General features: G+C 42.9%; 1 protein-coding gene and 1 long non-coding RNA gene across 2 annotated transcripts; one reads left to right on the top strand and one right to left on the bottom strand.

The window, feature by feature from the left end:
- Positions 1 to 964: 964 nt before the first annotated feature.
- On the bottom strand, positions 965 to 11,988 carry LOC123747974 (uncharacterized). The gene is made up of 3 exons (XR_011225124.1): positions 11,811 to 11,988; positions 7,483 to 7,514; positions 965 to 2,133 (listed from the first exon to the last, which is right to left on the bottom strand). It is a non-coding gene; the product is annotated as an uncharacterized lncRNA (long non-coding RNA).
- Positions 11,989 to 19,533: 7,545 nt separating this feature from the next.
- LOC138357818 (uncharacterized) lies at positions 19,534 to 20,009 on the top strand. The gene is made up of 2 exons (XM_069314994.1): positions 19,534 to 19,617; positions 19,779 to 20,009. The coding sequence occupies exons 1-2, from the start codon at positions 19,534 to 19,536 to the stop codon at positions 20,007 to 20,009; spliced, it is 315 nt and encodes a 104-aa protein (XP_069171095.1).
- Positions 20,010 to 20,713: the final 704 nt, after the last annotated feature.

Here is a 20,713-nt window from a genome sequence, read left to right as displayed (position 1 = left end):
TGTAAACTGTTTAATAAATGTAACCAAAGCCATCAAAAATTGAGGAAAGATGTACACGTTCGTAAGTACTGGCATAACTGCTTCGCGAATCTGGCCCAACATTTTCCCATCACTGAAATATAAGAAAAACAGTTCAAAAAACGAAATGAAAATAACGAAAAGATAACAAAATAAGCTGTACTCACAAAATGAACGTACAATTCAGCCCAAATACAATTACAGTTGAGCTGTAAACAGTTCAGCTCAATTCCAATGCAATGTCACACAAAATAATTAAATCAAAATGAAAATAAATTAAAATCTATGAAAATTCAATTTATCAATGAAATAGGAAACACTGAAATGGAATCGTAACATAATTGGTTTAGCATGTGTTGGTCTAATGTGCAACAGATGGAACTGTTTTTCAAAAACGCATGTTTTTTACCTGTCTCAGGGGTGGCATCTATATTGTAGGTATATAAAAAGACGCGCCTTTTCGAATGCAACGTTGTGTTCAAATTTCAAAGCAATCGGTAAAGAACTTTCGAAGATTACAGTGTGTGTTGCTCTTACATTCAACAGATGGCGCTGTTTAAAAAAAATAATGTTTTTTCCTGTCACAAGAAATATTGATATTGTATATTGTAGATATATAAAAAGATGCACCTATTCGAATGCAACGTTGTGTCAAAATTTCAAAGCAATCGGTAAAGAGGTTTCGAAGATTTCCCTCACATGAAAAGCACAGTTTTTCAGAAAACGCATGTTTTTTTAACGTCACAGACGTGACATCTATATAGTATGTATATGAAAACCTACTCGGATGCAAATGGAACGTTGTGTGAAAATTTCAAAGCAATCGGTGAAGAACTTTCGGAGATTAGCGGTTATTTACAAACGAACATTTCCATTTATATTTATATAGATAATGATCTTGGGTCAGATTCGTTCAGAAGAGGACGAGGGCTATGATAACTATATATGCAGAACTTCAATATATTGGTTAACAGGACTGACAATACAGCATCATTTAAATCTATTTATAGTTACTAATCTTCCAGTTTAAATTAAATAGAAATCTCTAAATATTACAAGCAAAATGTTATGATCTAAGCTGAGGCATAACCTAAAGTGACAATATAACACCATGAAAACGTCAAGCCTAACATTAATACAAGTATAATGCAAGAGTTAATACCGCTAGGAATATGTGAAGCTCTCTCTTAATACATATATAATGTAAGTGATAGTACTACTAGGAAAATGTCAAGCTTAATCTTTATACAAAATTAAAGGTTTGATACACAAACTAAAAACTCCACAAATTTTTAAAAGATTATCTTATGGTGGTGTTCTGTTCTACCTTTATTGTGTGCTGTTTTTCATTTATTGTGGGCTGTTCTCCATTTATTGTGCGTTTTTTCTGCATGTCTTGTGCATTGTTTTGCATATCTTGATACGTTCATGTCAGTTGGGCCATCTTGAGGTTGATAGTTGCTGGGAGACAACTGTGGAGTCAAGGTGTCAACTCGTCCAAGTGAGCTGAAGCATCTTAGGGTGTTTTCCCTGCACCGGTTCCAAGCACTCTTGATAGATGAAAATATTCTGGACGTGTGTAATGCTGGTTTTGTTAAGGAATGTTTCACAGCGCCTCTACTGGCTGATCTAACCACTTGGGCTGGACGGTATAGCGACGGTCTCGCTTCATGCGGGTCGGCGTTCGATCCCCGACCGTACAGGTGGATGGGCACCATTCCATTTCCCCCGCCCCATCCCAAATCCATATTCTGACCCAAGTTCTATATAGTCATAATAGCTTTGCACTGTCACCTGATAATTCCCTAATTCTATTGGCTGAAATCATTTCATAGATAATATGAAAACGCTCTTACATAATGCTTCTATTGCGTGCCCTACTGCAGTATGCCCTTCTGCCCCTCTTCCAACGTACCCTTTGTTCCTCCTGATCTTAGTTTATGCACTCCTTGTGCACTTATGCACACCTTATGCACTTATGCACCTATGCACTTATGCACACAGCCAGCAACAAGACAACACTTCTGGCCCCTCGGACACTCCTGGTCATAATGACACTCAACGCGGTATTGAGTGCAGACCCTTCCGAACGAGTTGGGATCCGGACAGCTTTTCCTGTGGGAAGTTTTTATTAGAAGATGGAAATGGAAGAAAATGGGTTATGGAAACTGATAATTAGGTTGCATTAAATTAATACTTAATCGAGCGAATAAGTGAAATGCGTTTAATGATTTTTTTCTCAAGCGTTGCCATCTCCAATATAGAACATTCACTGCTGGAAGATTTGGCAAGGAAATCAAGTTATTACAAGGACGTGTGATCTTTGAATTCTTTCAAGTTTACGTCAAACATACATATGAATGTATTTGGGAAGATATAAATAGGATATGCCTGGAAATAGTCGTCACTTGGACTATTTACTGTGGTGGACTGTATACTCCTCCTGGGGTTGATAGGCCATAAGACCAAAACTAAACTTGCTAGTTCATCAGGAAGCTATTGTGGTGACCTTGCGGGATTATGTGGGTAAAGTTAATATTTCAGTAATTTATCTTACCTTTAATGGACTGAATAAACGGTTTGTTATGTGTTCCACTCACCTCCACAGGGTTTTAATTTATTAGTGTCATATATTATTAATTTAGAATTAGTCCATTCAGTACAGAATTGTTTAATTAAACCTAAACTTAAGTATTTTGTCTGCTCAGTTGACCGAAGATAACTCTAATGTTATTTAACGTTTTAAGGATCAGCATTTTTCCATTGACTCCTACGTCCTGTATGTATGATTGTTACTGAATGAGTTAAATATTATTTGTGAATTAATAATTACTTGATTATGGTTTAGTTCATGTAAATTACTAAAATAATAGTTAGAACGAGACTATCTGAGCTACAAGTGTGTGACGCCCCCGGGGTGGTGAAGGGAGTCACCCACGATGGTTACTGTCGGCTGGTGTGGCACTCTGGAACGTGCCAATAACCTCGGACACCACCTGCCGCCAGTTGTAACATTATGCTCACAATATTAATGTGTGATTACTTGTGTGTTGTAACACTAAAAACATAGTGTTTAATAAAGAGGTGAAACACACTGGTGTGTTGTATTCATGTATTATAACCCGCCCAACCTCACCCTTACTCCCTGGATGTACTAACTGCCAGATGATATAGAACCAAAAGAGCTAGAGGACTTAACGTTTGAACGAGGGTCAGAGAGGAACTGTTTCCGTCCTGGACGTGTAGAACGATTGTAAACTAACAAGCTGAGCTATAGTTACAGTGTAAAATCATCCACAATTTAAGCTTCAGTTCACCCCGTGAACAACGATGAACAATTAACAATGGCATCGAACCATCCTCATTTACCCACCTCCAGCGGGAGAGAGAAGAGTTTCATGTTTTATAATTAATCGAATCACAAAGCCGCTCCTTTGGTGAGCACACTCACGTAGACACTCACGGGGCCAAAGTACAAAACAGGCACACATGAGGGCAAAGTACTCACATGACGCTCGCTGGAACCAAGTACTAACTAGAAACTCACGGAGACAAAGTACCAACCAAGGCACTCAGGGGGGCAAAGTACTCATCTGGCACTCAAGGGGACTAAGTACCAGCCAGGCACTTATGGGGGGGGGCAAAGTACTCACCTGGCACTCACTGGAAGAAAGTACCAAACCAGGCATTCATGCGTACATAATGCAAATCAGGCACTCATGGTGGCAAAGTACAAACCTGGCGCTCATTGGGGTAAATTCCCAACAAGGCATTATCGGGAGCAAAGCATCAAGGTACTCATGGGAGGAAAGTATCAAGGTACTCACGGGAGGAAAGTATCAAGGTACTCACGGGAGGAAAGTATCAAGGTACTCACGGGAGGAAAGTGTCAAGGTACTCACGGGAGCAAAGTATCAAGGTACTCACGGGAGGAAAGTATCAAGGTACTCACAGGAGGAAAGTATCAAGGTACTTACGGGAGGAAAGTATCAAGGTACTCACGGGAGGAAAGTATCAAGGTACTCACGGGAGGAAAGTATCAAGGTACTCACGGGAGGAAAGTATCAAGGTACTCACGGGAGCAAACTACAAACCTGGCACTCACAGGGTTACATTACCAACCAAACACTCAAGGGGTCATACAAAGGGACAAAGTACCACCAACAAGACACTCATGGGAAGTCTAACTAATACAAAGTGCCAACTAGACACTCAAGGGATCACGCAAAAGGATAAAGGGTCGACCAGACACTCAAGGGCTCACACACGAGAACAAAGTAAGAAACAGACACGCAAGGAGTAACACAATTGGACAAAGTACGAACCAGACCCTCAAGGGGCTCGCACACAGGAACAAAGTACCAACCAAACACTCAAGTGGTAACACACACGGTTCAGAGACTATATTACAGGCACCATAAAGATGGAAGGACCAAGAGTAGTATTAGCAGTGATATATAGCCCTCCACCAAACGACAGAAGACCCAGGCAAGAGTATGACAGAAACAACATGGCAGTCAACACTATAACTGAGAGAGCATCCACTGCTGCCTGTAGAAATAGCTCCCATTTTCTCGTCATGGTGGACTTCAATCATGGAAGGGTAGACTGGGGAAACAAAGAACCACATGGGGATGAGGAAACATGGAGAGCTAAACTGTTGGAAGTGGTGACAAGAAGCGTTTTAAGTCAGCATGTCAGGGGACCCACAAGAATGAGAGGCACCGATGAACCAGCGAGACTCGAGCTAGTCTTCACTCTGAATGTCTCCGACATAAGGAAATCGGTTTCAAAGCCCCCGTGGGAATGAACGATCACTGTGTAATGTTGTTTGAGTATTTGATCGAAGAAGGGTTAATGTACCCAAGGAAGGGCCCAGAAAACAAAAGAATGGCATTCCGAAAGGGCAACTAAGATGAGATAATTCCTAACAGATATAACTTGAGAAACATATCTTAGAGGAAAGACGGCCCAAGGCATGATGGACTACATCACACAAAAGTGTAAGTAGGCAACAGACAAGTCGTCCCAATCCAAAAGCAAAGAAATGAAATGCAGACAAGAAACTCATGGTTTAATCAGAGGTGTAAGCTAGCAAAGCAACTAAGTATAAGTGCGTGGAGAAACTGTATAAATAATAGGACACTAGTGAGCATTGAAAGATACCAGAGCGCCATGAATGAATACGTCAGGTGAGAAGAGAGGCAGAAAAACAATATGAAAATGACATAGCAACAAGGCAAAGACTCAACTTAAATTGCTGCACAGCCCATCAGTAGAAAAACATCAGTGAATGAACAGGTAATAAAACTGAGGATAGGGGTAGACAAATTTATTACAAATGACAAGAAAGAGTGCGAGGAACTCAATAAGAATTCCAGGAGATTTTCACAGTAGAGCAAGGGGACGTCCTAGAGATAAGAGAGGGAATATCTAACCAAACACCACTAGATTAGTTTATGATTACCAGTGGGAAGATGAGGAAGCATCTGCTAGAGTTGGAAGTGACAAAGGCTTAGCTATAGGCCCGGATGGAATCTCACCCGGATGAAACATCTAGAGCAGACGAACTTTGTATAACAACATCAGCATGGGTTCAGGAATGGCAGATCGTGCCTTACAGGATTCATTGAATTGTATTACCAGACAACTAAAATCAGGCAAGAAAGAGAGGGGTGGGCAGATTGCATAGGTTTGGATTGCCAGAAAGCCTTTGACAGAGTACCCTATAAGAGACCTGTGCACAAACTGGAGATGCAGGAAGGATGAAAGGAAAGGTACTCCACTGGATAGGGGAGAACCTAAGCAACAGAAGACAGCTAGCCACTGTGAGGGATCAGGTCTCGGAGTGGCGTGGGGTCACCAGTGGAGTCCTTCAGGGATCAGTTCTTGGACCTATACAGTTCCTGAAATAGGTAAATGATCTTCCAGAGGGAATAGACTCGTTCTTCTCAATGTTTGTTGATGACGAAAAAATTATGAGGAGGATTAAGACAGGATGATAGTAGGAGGCTACAAGATGACCTAAACAAACTGAAGGAATGGTCCAACAAATGGCTACTACCGTTCAACCCAAGTAAATGTAAGGTAATGAAACTAGGCAGAGGAAATAGGAGGCCAGACACTGGATACCGAATTGGAGATGAAGTCCTTCACGAAATGGAAAGAGAGAAAGAGCTAGGAGTTGATATCACGCCAAGCCTGTCTCCTGTAGACCACATCAAAAGAATAACATCGGCGGCGTATGCGAAGCTGGCTAACATCAGAACCTCCTTCGGAAATCTGAGTAAGGAATCATTCAGAACTTTGTATACCACGTATGTAAGGATAAGCATCTCAAATCCTGGAGTATGCGGCCCCAGCATGGAGCCCGAACGTTTTCAAGCACAAGACGAAGCAAGAAAATGTTCAGAGGTATGCCACTAGGCTAGTCCCAGAACTAAGAGGCATGAGTGACGAGGAAAGGCTGAGTGAACTGCACCTCACGTCGCTGAAAGAGAGAAGAACTCGGAAAGACATGATCACCAAATACAAAATTCTCAATGGAATTGACAGGGTACAAGGATGAATTATTTAACACGGGTTGTACATGCACAAGAGGACACAGGTGGGAGCTGAGTACCCAAAAGAGTCACAAAGACATTAGAAAAAACTTTTTTAGTGTCAGAGTTGTTAGTAAATGGAAAGCACTAGGAAACAATGTGGTGGAGGCTGACTCAATACACAGTTTCAAATGTAGATATGATAGAGCCCAGTAGGCTCAGGAATATGTACACCAGTTGATTGATGGTTGAGAGGCGGGACCAAAGAGCCAAAGCTTAACCCCCGCAAGCACAACTAGGTGAGTACACGAGAACAACGTACCAAACAGAAACTCAAGGATCACTAACACGGACCACGTACCAACCAGACACTCAAGTATCACTAACACGGACCACGTACCAACCAGACACTCAAGCATCACTAACAAGGGCAACATACCAACCAGACACTCAAGGATCACTAACAAGGACAACGTACCAACCAGACACTCAAGGATCACTAACAAGGACAACGTACCAACCAGACACTCAAGGATCACTAACACGGACCACGTACCAACCAGACACTCAAGGATCACTAACACGGACCACGTACCAACCAGACACTCAAGGATCACTAACACGGACCACGTACCAACCAGACACTCAAGGATCACTAACACGGACCACGTACCAACCAGACACTCAAGCATCACTAACAAGGGCAACATACCAACCAGACACTCAAGGATCACTAACAAGGACAACGTACCAACCAGACACTCAAGCATCACTAACAAGGGCAACATACCAACCAGACACTCAAGGAACACTAACAAGGGCAACATACCAACCAATCACTCAATGATCATTGAAAAGGACTACGTACCAACCAGACACTCAAGGATCACTAACAAGAACAACATACAAACAGTGTACTTACCCAGGGTGAGCGGTTGTTCCCACAACAACAATCTGATAAAACAACAAAACATTTAATATTAATTAATAGGTCTCGTATAACTGCAAGTGATTTCAGATGATTTGATAACTTTAACATTTGTTAATTGTTTTCAAAGTCCATCTGGCCATACTTACCCAGTCTCTCTCCCAAAGTCTTGTCCAACCTCTAGTCCAGTCTCTCGCCCAGTGTATTGTCCAACCTCTAGTCCAGTCTCTCACCCAATGTCTTCTCCAACCTCTAGTCCAATCTCTCTCCCAATGTCTTGTCCAACCACTGACCTAGTCTCTTGCTGAATCTCTTGTCCAATCTTTTGCACAATCTTTTCTATAACCTTTTACATGGTCATTTGCATAATCTTTTCCCTCACTCGCTTGTCCCCTTTCATACCTAATCTCTTGAATAATCTTTTCCGTAATCTCTGGCTCAACCTCTTGCTCAATTTGTTGTCACTCTTTTGTTCATTCTATTACTCAATCTGTTGGCTCAGTCTCTTGCAAAATTTTATACCCAGTGTCTTGCTCAATCACTTGCCAATAAATTTCTTAATCTCTTGCTCAGTCTCTCAACTAATTTCTTGCTCAGTCTCTCAACTAATTTCTTGCTCATTTGCATAATCCAATCTCTTCGGATTCAATCAATTCAATCGGGTAATCAATCTCTTGCACGATAACTTCCCCTAATCTCCTGCTCAGTCTGATGATCAATCTCTTGGCCAATCTTTGGCTCAATCTCTTGCATATTCTTTTGCTTTCTCAGTGGTATAGTGCTGTACCACTGAACTATCACACCACAAATTTGAGTATTGTTCGACTGAACCATCACTCCACAATGGTTGACTGCTGTACCACTGAACCACCACTCCACAATAGTTGGCTGCTGTACCAATGAACCATCACTCCACAATGGTTGGCTGCTGTACCAATGAACCACCACTCCACAATGGTTGGCTGCTGTACCAATGAACCATCACTCCACAATGGTTGACTGCTGTACCAATGAACCACCACTCCACAATGGTTGACTGCTGTACCAATGAACCACCACTCTACAATGGTTCGCTGCTGTACCACTGAACCAGCACTCCACAATGGTTGACTGCTGTACCAATGAACCACCACTCCACAATGGTTGACTGCTGTACCAATGAACCATCACTCCACAATGGTTGACTGCTGTACCAATGAACCATCACTCCACAATGGTTGACTGCTGTACCACTGAACTATCACTCCACAATGGTTGACTGCTGTACCAATGAACCAGCACTCCACAATAGTTGGCTGCTGTACCAATGAACCATCACTCCACAATGGTTGACTGCTGTACCAATGAACCACCACTCCACAATGGTTGACTGCTGTACCAATGAACCACCACTCCACAATGGTTGGCTGCTGTACCAATGAACCATCACTCCACAATGGTTGACTGCTGTACCACTGAACTATCACTCCACAATGGTTGGCTGCTGTACCAATGAACCACCACTCCACAATGGTTGACTGCTGTACCAATGAACCATCACTCCACAATGGTTGGCTGCTGTACCAATGAACCATCACTCCACAATGGTTGACTGCTGTACCACTGAACTATCACTCCACAATGGTTGGCTGCTGTACCAATGAACCACCACTCCACAATGGTTGACTGCTGTACCAATGAACCATCACTCCACAATGGTTGGCTGCTGTACCAATGAACCATCACTCCACAATGGTTGGCTGCTGTACTACTGAACCATCACTCTACAATGGTTGGCTGCTGTACCAATGAACCATCACTCCACAATGGTTGACTGCTGTACCAATGAACCACCACTCCACAATGGTTGGCGCTGTACCACTGAACTATCACTCCACAATGGTTGGCTGCTGTACCAATGAACCACCACTCTACAATGGTTGGCTGCTGTACCACTGAACCATCACTCCACAATGGTTGGCTGCTGTACCACTGAACTATCACTCCACAATGGTTGACTGCTGTACCAATGAACCACCACTCCACAATGGTTGGCTGATGTACCAATGAACCATCACTCCACAATGGTTGACTGCTGTACCACTGATCCTTCGCTCCAGAGAGCTGACTGCTGTACCATTCAACTCTTTCAATCTGTCGTCACAGAAAGAGTATTGGATGCACTGCCACACAGGATAGGTGTGGGAAAGCCTAGCTCTAAATATTAATAATAATCAATTTTAATTGAATACAACGATAGCTTTGAAGGACCACCTCTTTTTATACAAAAAAGAGGAAAAATAAATAAAGGAATCTGAAAATATAATCCAGGAATCAGTGTCCTAAGGATCTAGATTAATTCAATAAAATATTAAGAGAGCATTAAATGAACTGTAGTTATAATTAATTAAAGAGCTGCCTTAACACATAAATCTGCGAGGTTACATACTAAAAGATAAATATATCCCTAGTATTATTCCGACGCTGGTAATTCGTCAGAATAATTATTGAATATTAGTTAAGTAAATAGTTGCATGAATTAATAATTGCAGATTTCTATCAGAGTTTTTCTTCACTGTCGAGGGTAATTATGAAATTACCTCTCCAAAGTTCATTACCATTCACAATGCAATTTATGGTTCAATACCATAAATAAAAATGTGAAAATGAACTTTGGAGAGGTAATTTTTCAATTACCCTTGACAGTGAAGAAAAACGTAAGAAATATTGAGAAGATTCGTCTTAGAATCATTAATCTAACCCTTTCGGTCATATTCTACAACATATCTTTACAAAAATGACTGCTACCAAAATATACTAATATGTACATATACATATATAACATTAACAATTGTGTAACTAGCTTCAAAAGATTGCCACTTGCTTAGCTAAATGAACTATGGTGTTCAGTTCCTGAACCCATTATATTTCTCTGTAACCCTTTCCTTTATAGGGAAAGGATAGGGGATCTATAACCACTTAAGGGAAATGGGTATGGATCCCCTCAAAAATATGGTTTTAGAAACCACTGCCACTCACATGATTGGTATGGAATTCAGTACTGCTCGCAGGATGGGTATGGGGTTCATTACTGCACGCAGGATGGGTATGGGGTTCATTACTGCACGCAGGATGGGTATGGGGTTCTCTACTGCTCGCAGGATAGGTATAGGGTTCACTACCGCTCGCAGGATGGGTATGGGGTACTCTGCCGGTCGCAGGATTGGTAGATTCACTACCGCTCGTAGGATGGGTATGGGGTTCACTACCACTCGTAGGATGGGTATAAGGTTCACTATCACTCGCAGGATGGGGATAGGGTTCTCTGCCGGTCGCAGGATTGGTATAGATTCACTACCGGTCGCAGGATGGATATGGGGTTTACTACCGCTCGCAGGATGGGTATGGGGTTCACTATCGCTCGCAGGATGGGTATGGGGTTCACTACCGCTCGCAGGATGGGTATGGGGTTCACTACCGCTCGCAGGATGGGTATGGGGGTTCACTACCGCTCGCAGAATGGGTTGACCAAACCACACACTAGAAAGTGAAGGAACGACATTTCGGTCCGTGCTGGACCATTTTCAAGCCATTCTCAAGTCATCTACATATTTCAGCCACGTTATTATGACTCCTCATCTCCACAAGATGGTATTGGATGCATAATAAAAGATTCATAGGATGCATAAGTCAACAAACAATATTAAATTATATTGATTGATTCTTTCATTATTATGTACCCCCATACCCATCCCGTGGGCAGTGGTGGAAAGGGTTACAGAGGCACATAATGGGTTCAGGAACTGAACACCATAGTTCATTTAGCTAAGCAAGTGACAATCTTTTGAAGCTAGTTACACAATTGTTAATGTTATATATACGCGTATATTCAGTCATTTACACTAATACATATACACATCGATAATCGTTTTTATATCACAAGTGATTCAACAAGAGGCCCACAATAGTCACTATACAAAGAACTTTACATCTAAAGTGAGTCACACAGTTACTAGTCTTGCTGCACACCCACCTAACTGGCCGACAGCTTTACAGTCATGTGAAGGCTGCACTTACAGAAAGCAAATTTTGGATACTTCGCTAAGATTCCCAGCAGTTCATTATTGTGAATAAAGTACTTACACATTTCTTGCACTCCACTGATGGTGGAGTCCAAGAAATGCAAACTCTCAAGAAATGCAACACTGCATTTCTCGAATGTTTAACATTCCATTATACTTATACTTATTATAATACTTATTATACCATTATTATTAAATCATATTGTGATTGAATACTGACCTTGTCCTACTGGAACCAAGGTATTAAAAAGCTCCACTCACCGTCAGCAACAGAGCTGAGAGCAGCAAGAACTTCATCGTGGCTTCTGCAGGAGAGGTGAAGGTTTTGACGACTGCTTGAGAGGAGGTGATACTGACCAAGACCTGTGGCAGGTGAATGGTTCAGTAGGTGTTGCTGGCGGGACACGTGTGGCTGGTGTGGGGTTCCCCGGGCGCTTAAGGATGTATTGAGAGATGTTCCCCAAGGAGAGCGCTGGCACCTCTCACATTTTCCAGGGTCCTCGCGGCGTAAAAACTGGAGCTGTGTTGTCAAGCCGGAGCCGCAGCTAACCAGTCCAGGACGACGAATATTATGACTCGTTTCCTTAACACATTGGTCGACCTGGCAACCTCTGGGTTCCTGGAACACTGCTGAGTCTCTCCTGAACGTGTTCCTCTTTCCCAACACTGCTTACCTTTGTTTATATAGCAGTGTTACCCTAACAGTGCTTATAGCAGTGTTACCCTAACAGTGCTTATAGCAGTGTTACCCTAACAGTGCATATAGCAGTGTTACCCTAACAGTGCTTATAGCAGTGATACCCTAACAGTGCTTATAGCAGTGTTACCTAACAGTGCTTATAGCAGTGTTACCTAACAGTGCTAATAGCGGTGTTACCCTAACAGTACTTAGAGCAGTGTTACCCTAACAGTGCATATAGCAGTGATACCCTAACAGTGCTTATAGCATTCTTTGTATGACAGTGCTTATATATCAGTGTTAGCCTAACATTGTCCATATTGCTGTACTCACCTAGTTGTGCTTGCGGGGGTTGAGCTTTGGCTCTTTCGCCCCGGCTATCAACTGTCTATCAACTGATGTACAGGTTTCTGAGCCTACTGGGCTCTGCCATAAATACAATTGTATGTGTACAATTGTATTATACTGTATATGGAGTCAGCCTCCGCCACATCACTGCCTAATGCCTTCAATTTGTTAACTACTCTGATACTGAAAAAGTTCTTTCTAATGTAATTTCTAATTGAAATGAAGAGCAGAGGTGCCATAGGAACAATCAGAGAACACTGTATAAACATCAGAGGTCCGCGGTTGTTCAACGTCCTCCCAGCAAGCATAAGAAATATTGCCGGAACAACCGTGGACATTTTGAAGAGGAAACTAGATTTATTCCTCCAAGGAGTGCCGGACCAGCCGGGCTGTGGTGGGTATGTGGGCCTGCGGGCCGCTCCAAGCAACAGCCTGGTGGACCAAACTCTCACAAGTCGAGCCTGGCCTCGGGCCGGGCTTGGGGAGTAGAAGAACTCCCAGAACCCCATCAACCAGGTATCAACCAGGTAATGTCTCTGTGGCTCATTTGGGTACTCAGCTTCCACCTGTGTCCCCTTGTTCGTGTACCGCCCGTGCTATAGAGTTTATCTTTGTCCACACTAACAATTCCCCTGAGAAATTTTTAGTAGACTATCATGTCTCCGTCTTACTATTACGTCTTCCAGGGACGTGAGTTTCAGCTCCTCTAGCCTTTCCTCGTAGCTCATACCTCTCAGTTCCGGGACCAGTCTGGTGGCATACCGCTGAATCTTCTCTAACTTTGTATTGTGTTTAACTAGGTATGGACTCCAGGCTGGAGCTGCATATTCCAGGATATATATGGCATAAGTGGTATACAGGGGCCTGAACGATTCCTAACATAAGTTTCTAAAGCCATTTCTTATGTTGGCCAGTCTAGCATGTGCCGCTGAGGATATCCTTTTGATGTGAGCCTCTGAGGACAGGTTCGGTGGGATATCAACCCCCAGATCCTTCTCCCTATTTGACTCTTGTAGGATTTCACCTCCCTGATGGTACCGTGTGTTCAGCCTTCTGCTCCCTTCACCTAATTTCATTACTTTGCACTTTCCTGAGTTGAACTTTAATAGCCATTTTCTAGACCACTTCTCTAGGCTGTCCAGGTCCTCCTGTAGTCTCTGTCTATCATCATCTGTGTTGATTCTTTTCATAATTTTTGCTTCCTCGGCAAACATTAAGAAGACTGAGTCTATACCCTTTGCAAGATCGTTTACATATATTAGAAACAGGATGGGTCCAAGTATAGATTTCCCCCCCTCACAGTTACTCGTTGTTTCCTGTTGCTTAGATACTCCCTTATCCACTGGAGCACCTTCCATTTTACTTCTGCCTGTTGCTCCAACTTTCGTAACAGCCTTTTATGGGGTACTGTGTCAAAAGCTTTCTGACAGTCTAAGAAAATGCAGTCTGCCCACCCTTTTCTTTCTTGCCTAATTTTTGTTGTTTTGTCATAGAATTCTATTAACCCAGTGAGGCACGATTTACCATTTCTGAACCCATGCTGGTGGTACATTACAAAGTTATTTCCCTCCTGATGTTCTACGAGCGTTTTCCTCACGATCTTCTCCATCACCTTGCATGGTAAACAGGTTGGGAAAGCTGACCTGTAATTCAGTGCCTCTTGCCTGTCACCCTTTTTGTATGTTGGGACTACATTAGCTCTCTTCCAGCTTTCCGGTAGGTCTCCTGTTTCCAGTGACTTGTTATACACCATAGAGAGTGGCACGCTTAGGACTTCTGCACCTTCTTTTAGTATCCACGGTGAGATTCTGTCAGGCCCAACAGCCTCTGTCACATTCAGCTCCAACAGATTCCTTTTGACCTCATCACTATTGAGGTCAAAATCCTCCAAGGCTGCTTGGTTTCCTCCTCCTCCACATTTAGTGCATTGGCTTCTCCTTGTTCTTTTGTGAAGACCTCCTGGAATCTTTTGTTGAGTTCTTCACACATCTCCTTGTCATTCTCTGTGTATCTATTCTCCCCTTTTCTCAGTTTCATCACTTGTTCCTTCAGCGCTGTTTTCCTCCTGATGTGGCTGTAGAGCCGCTTTGGTCGGGTCTTAGCTTTACTCGCGTAGTCATTTTCATACTGTCTCTCTACTTCTCTCTCTCACTCTGAGGTACTTATTTCTTGCCCTCTGGTATCTCTCCCTGCTCTCTGGTGTTCTGTTATTCCTGTACTTTCTCCATTTTCTTTTACTCACTTGCTTCGCTACCTAACATTCCTGGTTGAACCATGGATTCTTCTGTTGCTCTTCGCTTTTCTCCTTTTAGACCGGGATAAATCTATCTGCAGCTTCCTGGTATTTCTGTATGACATAGTCCATCATATCCTGTATATTCTTCTCTCTGAGTTCTGTTTTCCATGATATTCCCCCTGAGGAAGTTCCTCATCTTCATATTTTCCTCTTCAGTAATACAGTCTTTTCCCTTCCGATCCCATCCTTGGATAGGATATCCGCCTCCACCAGATACTCAAATGTCAATATACTGTGGTCACTCATTTCTATGGGGGCTACAAATTTGACTTCTCTTATTTCTGACTTATTCAAGGTGAATATCAATTCGAATGTAGCTGGTTTGCCATTGCCTCTCATTCTAGTGGGTTCCCTGACATGCTGGCTCAGAAAGTTCTTTGTTGCTACTTCCAAGAGTTTAGCTCTCCATGTTTCTGCACATTCATGTGGGTCCTTATTCTTCCAGTCTATCTTTCCATGGTTCAAATTGTTCATGATTAAGACTCTGGAGCCATTCCTGCAGGCAACTGAAGCTGCTCTCTCTATTATATTATTGGTTGCCATGCTGTTCCTATCACACAACATCATCAACAACATCATATGTCTGGGTCTTCTGTCATTCAATGGAAGGTTGTAAATGACTGCCACTATTATCCTCGGTCCACCCATTGTCATAGTTCCTGTTATGTATCTCTGAAACCGTCAGAGCCCGGAATTTCCATCTCATCAAAGCTCCAGTCCTTCCTTATCAGCTGGGCCACTCCTCCACCTCCTCTCCCTTCCCTAACTTTCCTTACTATATAGTAGTCCTTTGGAAACAGAGCGCCTGTTATGACTCCTGACAATTTTGTTTCCATGAATCCTATTGCATCTGGGTTTTTTCCTGCACCCTTTCCGTCAGTTCGCTTGCATTATTGGTAATCCAATCGATGTTTGAGTACATTACCTTGAAGCTTACTTTCCTATATCCATTTTCACCCTCCCTCCCTATAAGTGTAGGAAGTTGATCCACGGGCATTTCTACTTGGGTAGGGTCCTCCTCCTCCTGTAGAGAAGTTGCCAGTGGTTCAGGAGGAGGTGAGGTGGAAAATAAAAGGTTTAAGTCTTGCCTTAGTCTGTTTGGGACAGGCAGAAGTCCTGAGGGGGAGGGGAAAAGTAGTACTTGGGGTTGGGGGGCAGGGATTGCTTGAGGTGAGGGCCTGCCCTCCTATGGTGTAGTTAACAGGGGTTTGGGGGGAGGCAGGGTGGGGGATGGAGGGCCTAATTCTTGCCTGGGCCTGCTTGTGACAGGAAGAAGACCAGGGGATGGGAAGGTATAGGATACTCGGGGTAAGGAGGAGAGGGAGGATTTGGGTGATATGCGTGTACTCACCTATTTGTGCTTATGGGGGTTGATCTCTGGCTCTTTGGTCCCGCCTCTCAACTGTCAATCAACTGTGTATAGGTTCCTGAGCCTACTGGGCTCTATTATATTGACACTTAAAACTGAATATGAAGGCTGCCTCCACCACATCACTTCCTAATGCATTCCATTTGTCAACCACTCTGACACTAAAAAAGTTCTTTCTAATATCTCTGTGGCTCATTTGGGCACTCAATTTCCACCTGAGTCCCCTAGTGCGTGTGCTTGTGTTAAATAGCATGTTCTTATCTACCCTATTAATTCCTTTGAGAATCTTGTACGTGGTGATCATGTCCCCCTAACCCTTCTGTCTTCCAGCGACGTGAGGTTTAATTCCTGTAGTCTCTCCTCATAGCTCATACCTCTCAGCTCGGGTACTAGTCTGGTGACAAACCTTTGATCCTTCTTCAGTTTAGTCTTATGCTTGATTAAATATGGACTCCATGTTGGAGCTGCATACTCCGGGATTGGTCTGACATATGTGGTTGTTACGACCCTGGGTTCCTTAGTTGGAAACCAGAGGTCAAAGTGAACTCTAAATAATTACTATACATTCATAGAATTGGATCATGTGAGAAGGATATTTAATTACAATAACATTTATATTATGGCTCCTTAAAACCGGGGGTATGCCTTATTCCCGTCGCCCTTGCCAAACGTAAGATGAATCTTGTTTCTCACAGAACATTCAGACTCTGAGCTCGTTGTTGATTAAATATAATAATGAACTAGTTATCACCTATTCTTAGAACAATTAAAGTAACTAGTAACGAAGGCCAGTGAAGACTTGTATTGTTTGAAGCTGCACGATCAACTAGGTAGCTTCCCGGCAACAACACCATGAGAGAGCTCAAGGACTAAGTGCTGGTTCCTCCTCCTCTGGTCTGGCTGTGCTTGTGGCAACATCTTTCCTTTGTGGCTCTGTCTCCATTCTCTTCCTCCTTCTCACTTTCCCTTACCTTAGTCTACAGTGATTCTCTAAGGTAAGTATAACCCTGTGTAACCGGTCTCTGGCAAAAGTTGTAGTTATTGAGTATTCTAAGCCAGTGTTTTGGGCATTCCTAAGTGTATTGTGTTGTGACTAGGGTACCACGTGGGGCTTAGCTACCCCAGGCTGCTTCAAGCCTTTCATGTGCCTATATTCAAGTTGACTTTACCCTAGTTTTGCCCAAGTGTAAGCCTTGTATCCTGCCTATGTGGACCAAGGTAGTTAACGTAAGATAGTGTGGTAAAGTGTTGTTATTATAGTAATGTATATATATGGGGGGGTTGTTAGAGGGTTTAATAAATAAGTTACTTTCTGAGGTGTATCCATTAATCCTGTTGAAGTGGTGTAGATGATTGTATACTAGACAGCAGACCTGTAGTCTAAAGCCTTGAAGCATTAGCAGGAACCTATGTTCCTTGGGGGCTGGGCCTATCTACCCCACTGTTTTTGTTACATCTTGATTCTAGCTATTGGCCTTCTCAGTAATACCTCATACCCCCCATAACAAGTAACTTTTTCATAACAGTGGTATACAAAGTTATGAATGATTCCTTATACAAGTTTCTAAATGCCGTTCATATGTTCGCCAACCTGGAATATGCTGCTGATGTTATCCTCTTTATACGTACTTCTGCAGGGGAACAGGTCTGGCGTTATATCAACCCCCAAGTCTTTCTTTCTCTCTCTCTCTGACTCTTTGAAGAATTTCATCTCCCAAATGATACCTTGTATCTGGCCTCCTGCTTCTTACAACTATCTTTTTTACATTACATTTGTTTGGGTTAAATTCTAACAACCAAATGTTCAACCATTCATTCAGTTTGTCTAGGTCTTCTTGAAGCCTCAAGCATTCCTCCTCTGTCCTTCTCTTCCTTCTCATAATTTTGGCATCGTCAGCAAACATTGAGAGGAAGGAGTCTATACTTTCCAGGAGATCATTTACGTATATCAGAAACAGGATTGGACCGAGTACAGAGCCCTCTAGGACTCCACTGGTGACTTCACGCCAAACTGAGGTCTCACCCCTCACTTTAACTGTCTGCTTCCTTTTGCCTAGGTACTCCCTTATCCACTGAATCATCTTACCAGTCACTCCTGCTTCTCTCTCAAAACTTATGTACCAGTCTCTTATGGGGTACTGTGTCAAAAGTTTTCCGACAGTCCAAGAAAATGCAGTCCCCCCATCCTTCTCTTTCTTGCTTAATCTTTGTCACCTGGTCGTAGAATTATATTAAGCCAATAAGGCCAGATTTACCTTCCCTGAACCCATGTTGGCAATTTGTCACGAAGTCCCTTCTCTCCAGATGTGTTACTAGATTTTTTCTCACGATCTTCTCCATCACCTTGCATGGTATAGAAGTCAAGGACACTGGCCTGTAGTCTGTCACCTTTTTATATATTGGGACCAAATTAGCCGTCTTCCATATTTCTGGTAGGTCTCCCGTCTCCAGTGACTCCAGTATGGAGAGTGGCAAGCAAAGTGTGTGTGTGTGTGTGTCTCTATTCATCTAGTTGTGTTTGCGGGGGTTGAGCTCTGCTCTTTCGGCCCGCCTCTCAACTGTCAATCAACTGTTACTAACTACTTTTTTTTCCTACAACACACACACACACACACACACACCAGGAAGCAGCCCGTGACAGCTGACTAACTCCCAGGTACCTATTTACTGCTAGGTAACAGGCGCATTAGGGTGAAAGAAGCACTGCCCATTGTTTCTCGCCGGCGCCCGGGATCGAACCCGGTACCACAGGATCACATGTCCAGCATGCTGTCCGCTCGGCCACTGGCCCGTGTGTGTGTGTGTGTGTGGAAAAAAACTAGTTAGTAGTTAGTAATAGTTGATTGATTGACAGGTGAGAGGCGGGCCGAAAGAGCAGAGCTTCACCCCTGCAAGCACAATTAGGTGAATGCAACTAGGTGTATACAATAGACAGAAATACAGATATTACATCATTTAGAGATATATACAATGCTTCGCTGATGTATAATTGATGTCTATTGTCTATATCTGTCGTCTGTGTTTCTCAGATAACGTAAAGAAACACAACACAGATAACCAAGAGGAACCCTGCACAGATAAACAAGAGGAACGCAGCATAAATATCCAAGAGAAACACAGCACAGATAACCAAGAGGAACAGCACAGATAACAAGACGAACAGCACAAAAAAAAAGGAACACAGCATAGATAACCAAGAGAAACACAGCACATATAACCAAGTAGAACACGGCACACACAAAATAAGAGGAACACAACACAGAAAACCAAAAGGAATACAGCACAGCTAACCATGAGGAACACAGCACAGATAACCAAGAGGAACACAGCACAGATAACCAAGAGGAACACAGCACAGATAACCAAGAGGAACACAGTACAGATAACCAGGAGGAACACAGTGCAGATAACCAGGAGGAACACAGTGCAGATAACCAAGAGGAACACAGCGCAGATAACCAAGAGGAACACAGTGCAGATAACCAACAGGAACACAGCACAGATAACCAAGTGGAACACAGCACAGATAACCAAGAGGAACACAGCACAGATAACCAAGAGGAACACAGCACAGATAACCAAGAGGAACACAGTACAGATAACCAGGAGGAACACAGTGCAGATAACCAAGAGGAACACAGTGCAGATAACCAAGAGGAACACAGCGGAGATAACCAAGAGGAACACAGTGCAGATAACCAACAGGAACACAGCACAGATAACCAAGTGGAACACAGCACAGATAACAATGTTCCAAGAAAATGTTAGGGAGGGAGAATTTTAGGAAAGAGAATGCTAGGAAGTGAGAATGTTGGGGAGTGAGAATCTTAGGGAGTGAGAATGTTCGGGAGAGAGAATGCCAGGAAAGAGAATGTTAGGGAATGAGAATATTGAGGAGAGAGAATGTTATGTAGTGAGAATATTAGTGTGGGAGCATGTTATGTAGGGAGAACGTTAAGGAGTGAGAATGATTTGGGAGTGAAAATGTTTGGTAGGCAGAATGTTTGGGAGTGTTACGGCCACTATGGGTCGCAACCGGGTTCTTTGCTGGAGGAACCAAAGTATCCGACCCCAAGTCAGTAGTGGCTTTCAAGGAGTGAGCTTGGTAATGCAAGTAAAAAAAAACAAGGGGGGAGTTGAAAGGAATATGACAGTTCATCCTTTATCAATATATTCACATATTATCACTTTCCCATCACCTTAAATAGAATCATAAACGAAGTATTACTACACTGATATATACACATGTGTCGCTCTCATAGGACACTAAGCGCTCCTCGATGCTCATACAATGCAGCCTTGTCAACTTCCGTGTTAGCTCAACACACAGTACCGTCCTCAACCAGTACTGGGAAACACCAACGAGTCTACCTTAGCCACGGGCCAGCCTATCTACAGTATCACTAGGTGCTCCTTGTGAATGCCCACAATCACTCTCCAGCCTGGTGCTGGCAGAGAATATCAGCCTCGCG

This window comes from Procambarus clarkii, chromosome 80 (genome assembly GCF_040958095.1).
Source record: "Procambarus clarkii isolate CNS0578487 chromosome 80, FALCON_Pclarkii_2.0, whole genome shotgun sequence".
Taxonomy (NCBI): Eukaryota; Metazoa; Arthropoda; class Malacostraca; order Decapoda; family Cambaridae; genus Procambarus; species Procambarus clarkii.
This window is presented reverse-complemented; position numbering and strand designations above follow the sequence as displayed.

What these genes read in the sequence shown, in the direction of transcription:
- LOC138357818 (XM_069314994.1), top strand. Translation starts at nt 19,534, where the DNA reads ATGAGGAACACAGCACAGATAACCAAGAGGAACACAGCACAGATAACC. An exon ending in AGATAACCAAGAGGAACACA is followed by an intron (nt 19,618 to 19,778) that starts GTACAGATAACC and finishes GATAACCAAGAG; the next exon opens with GAACACAGCACAGATAACCA.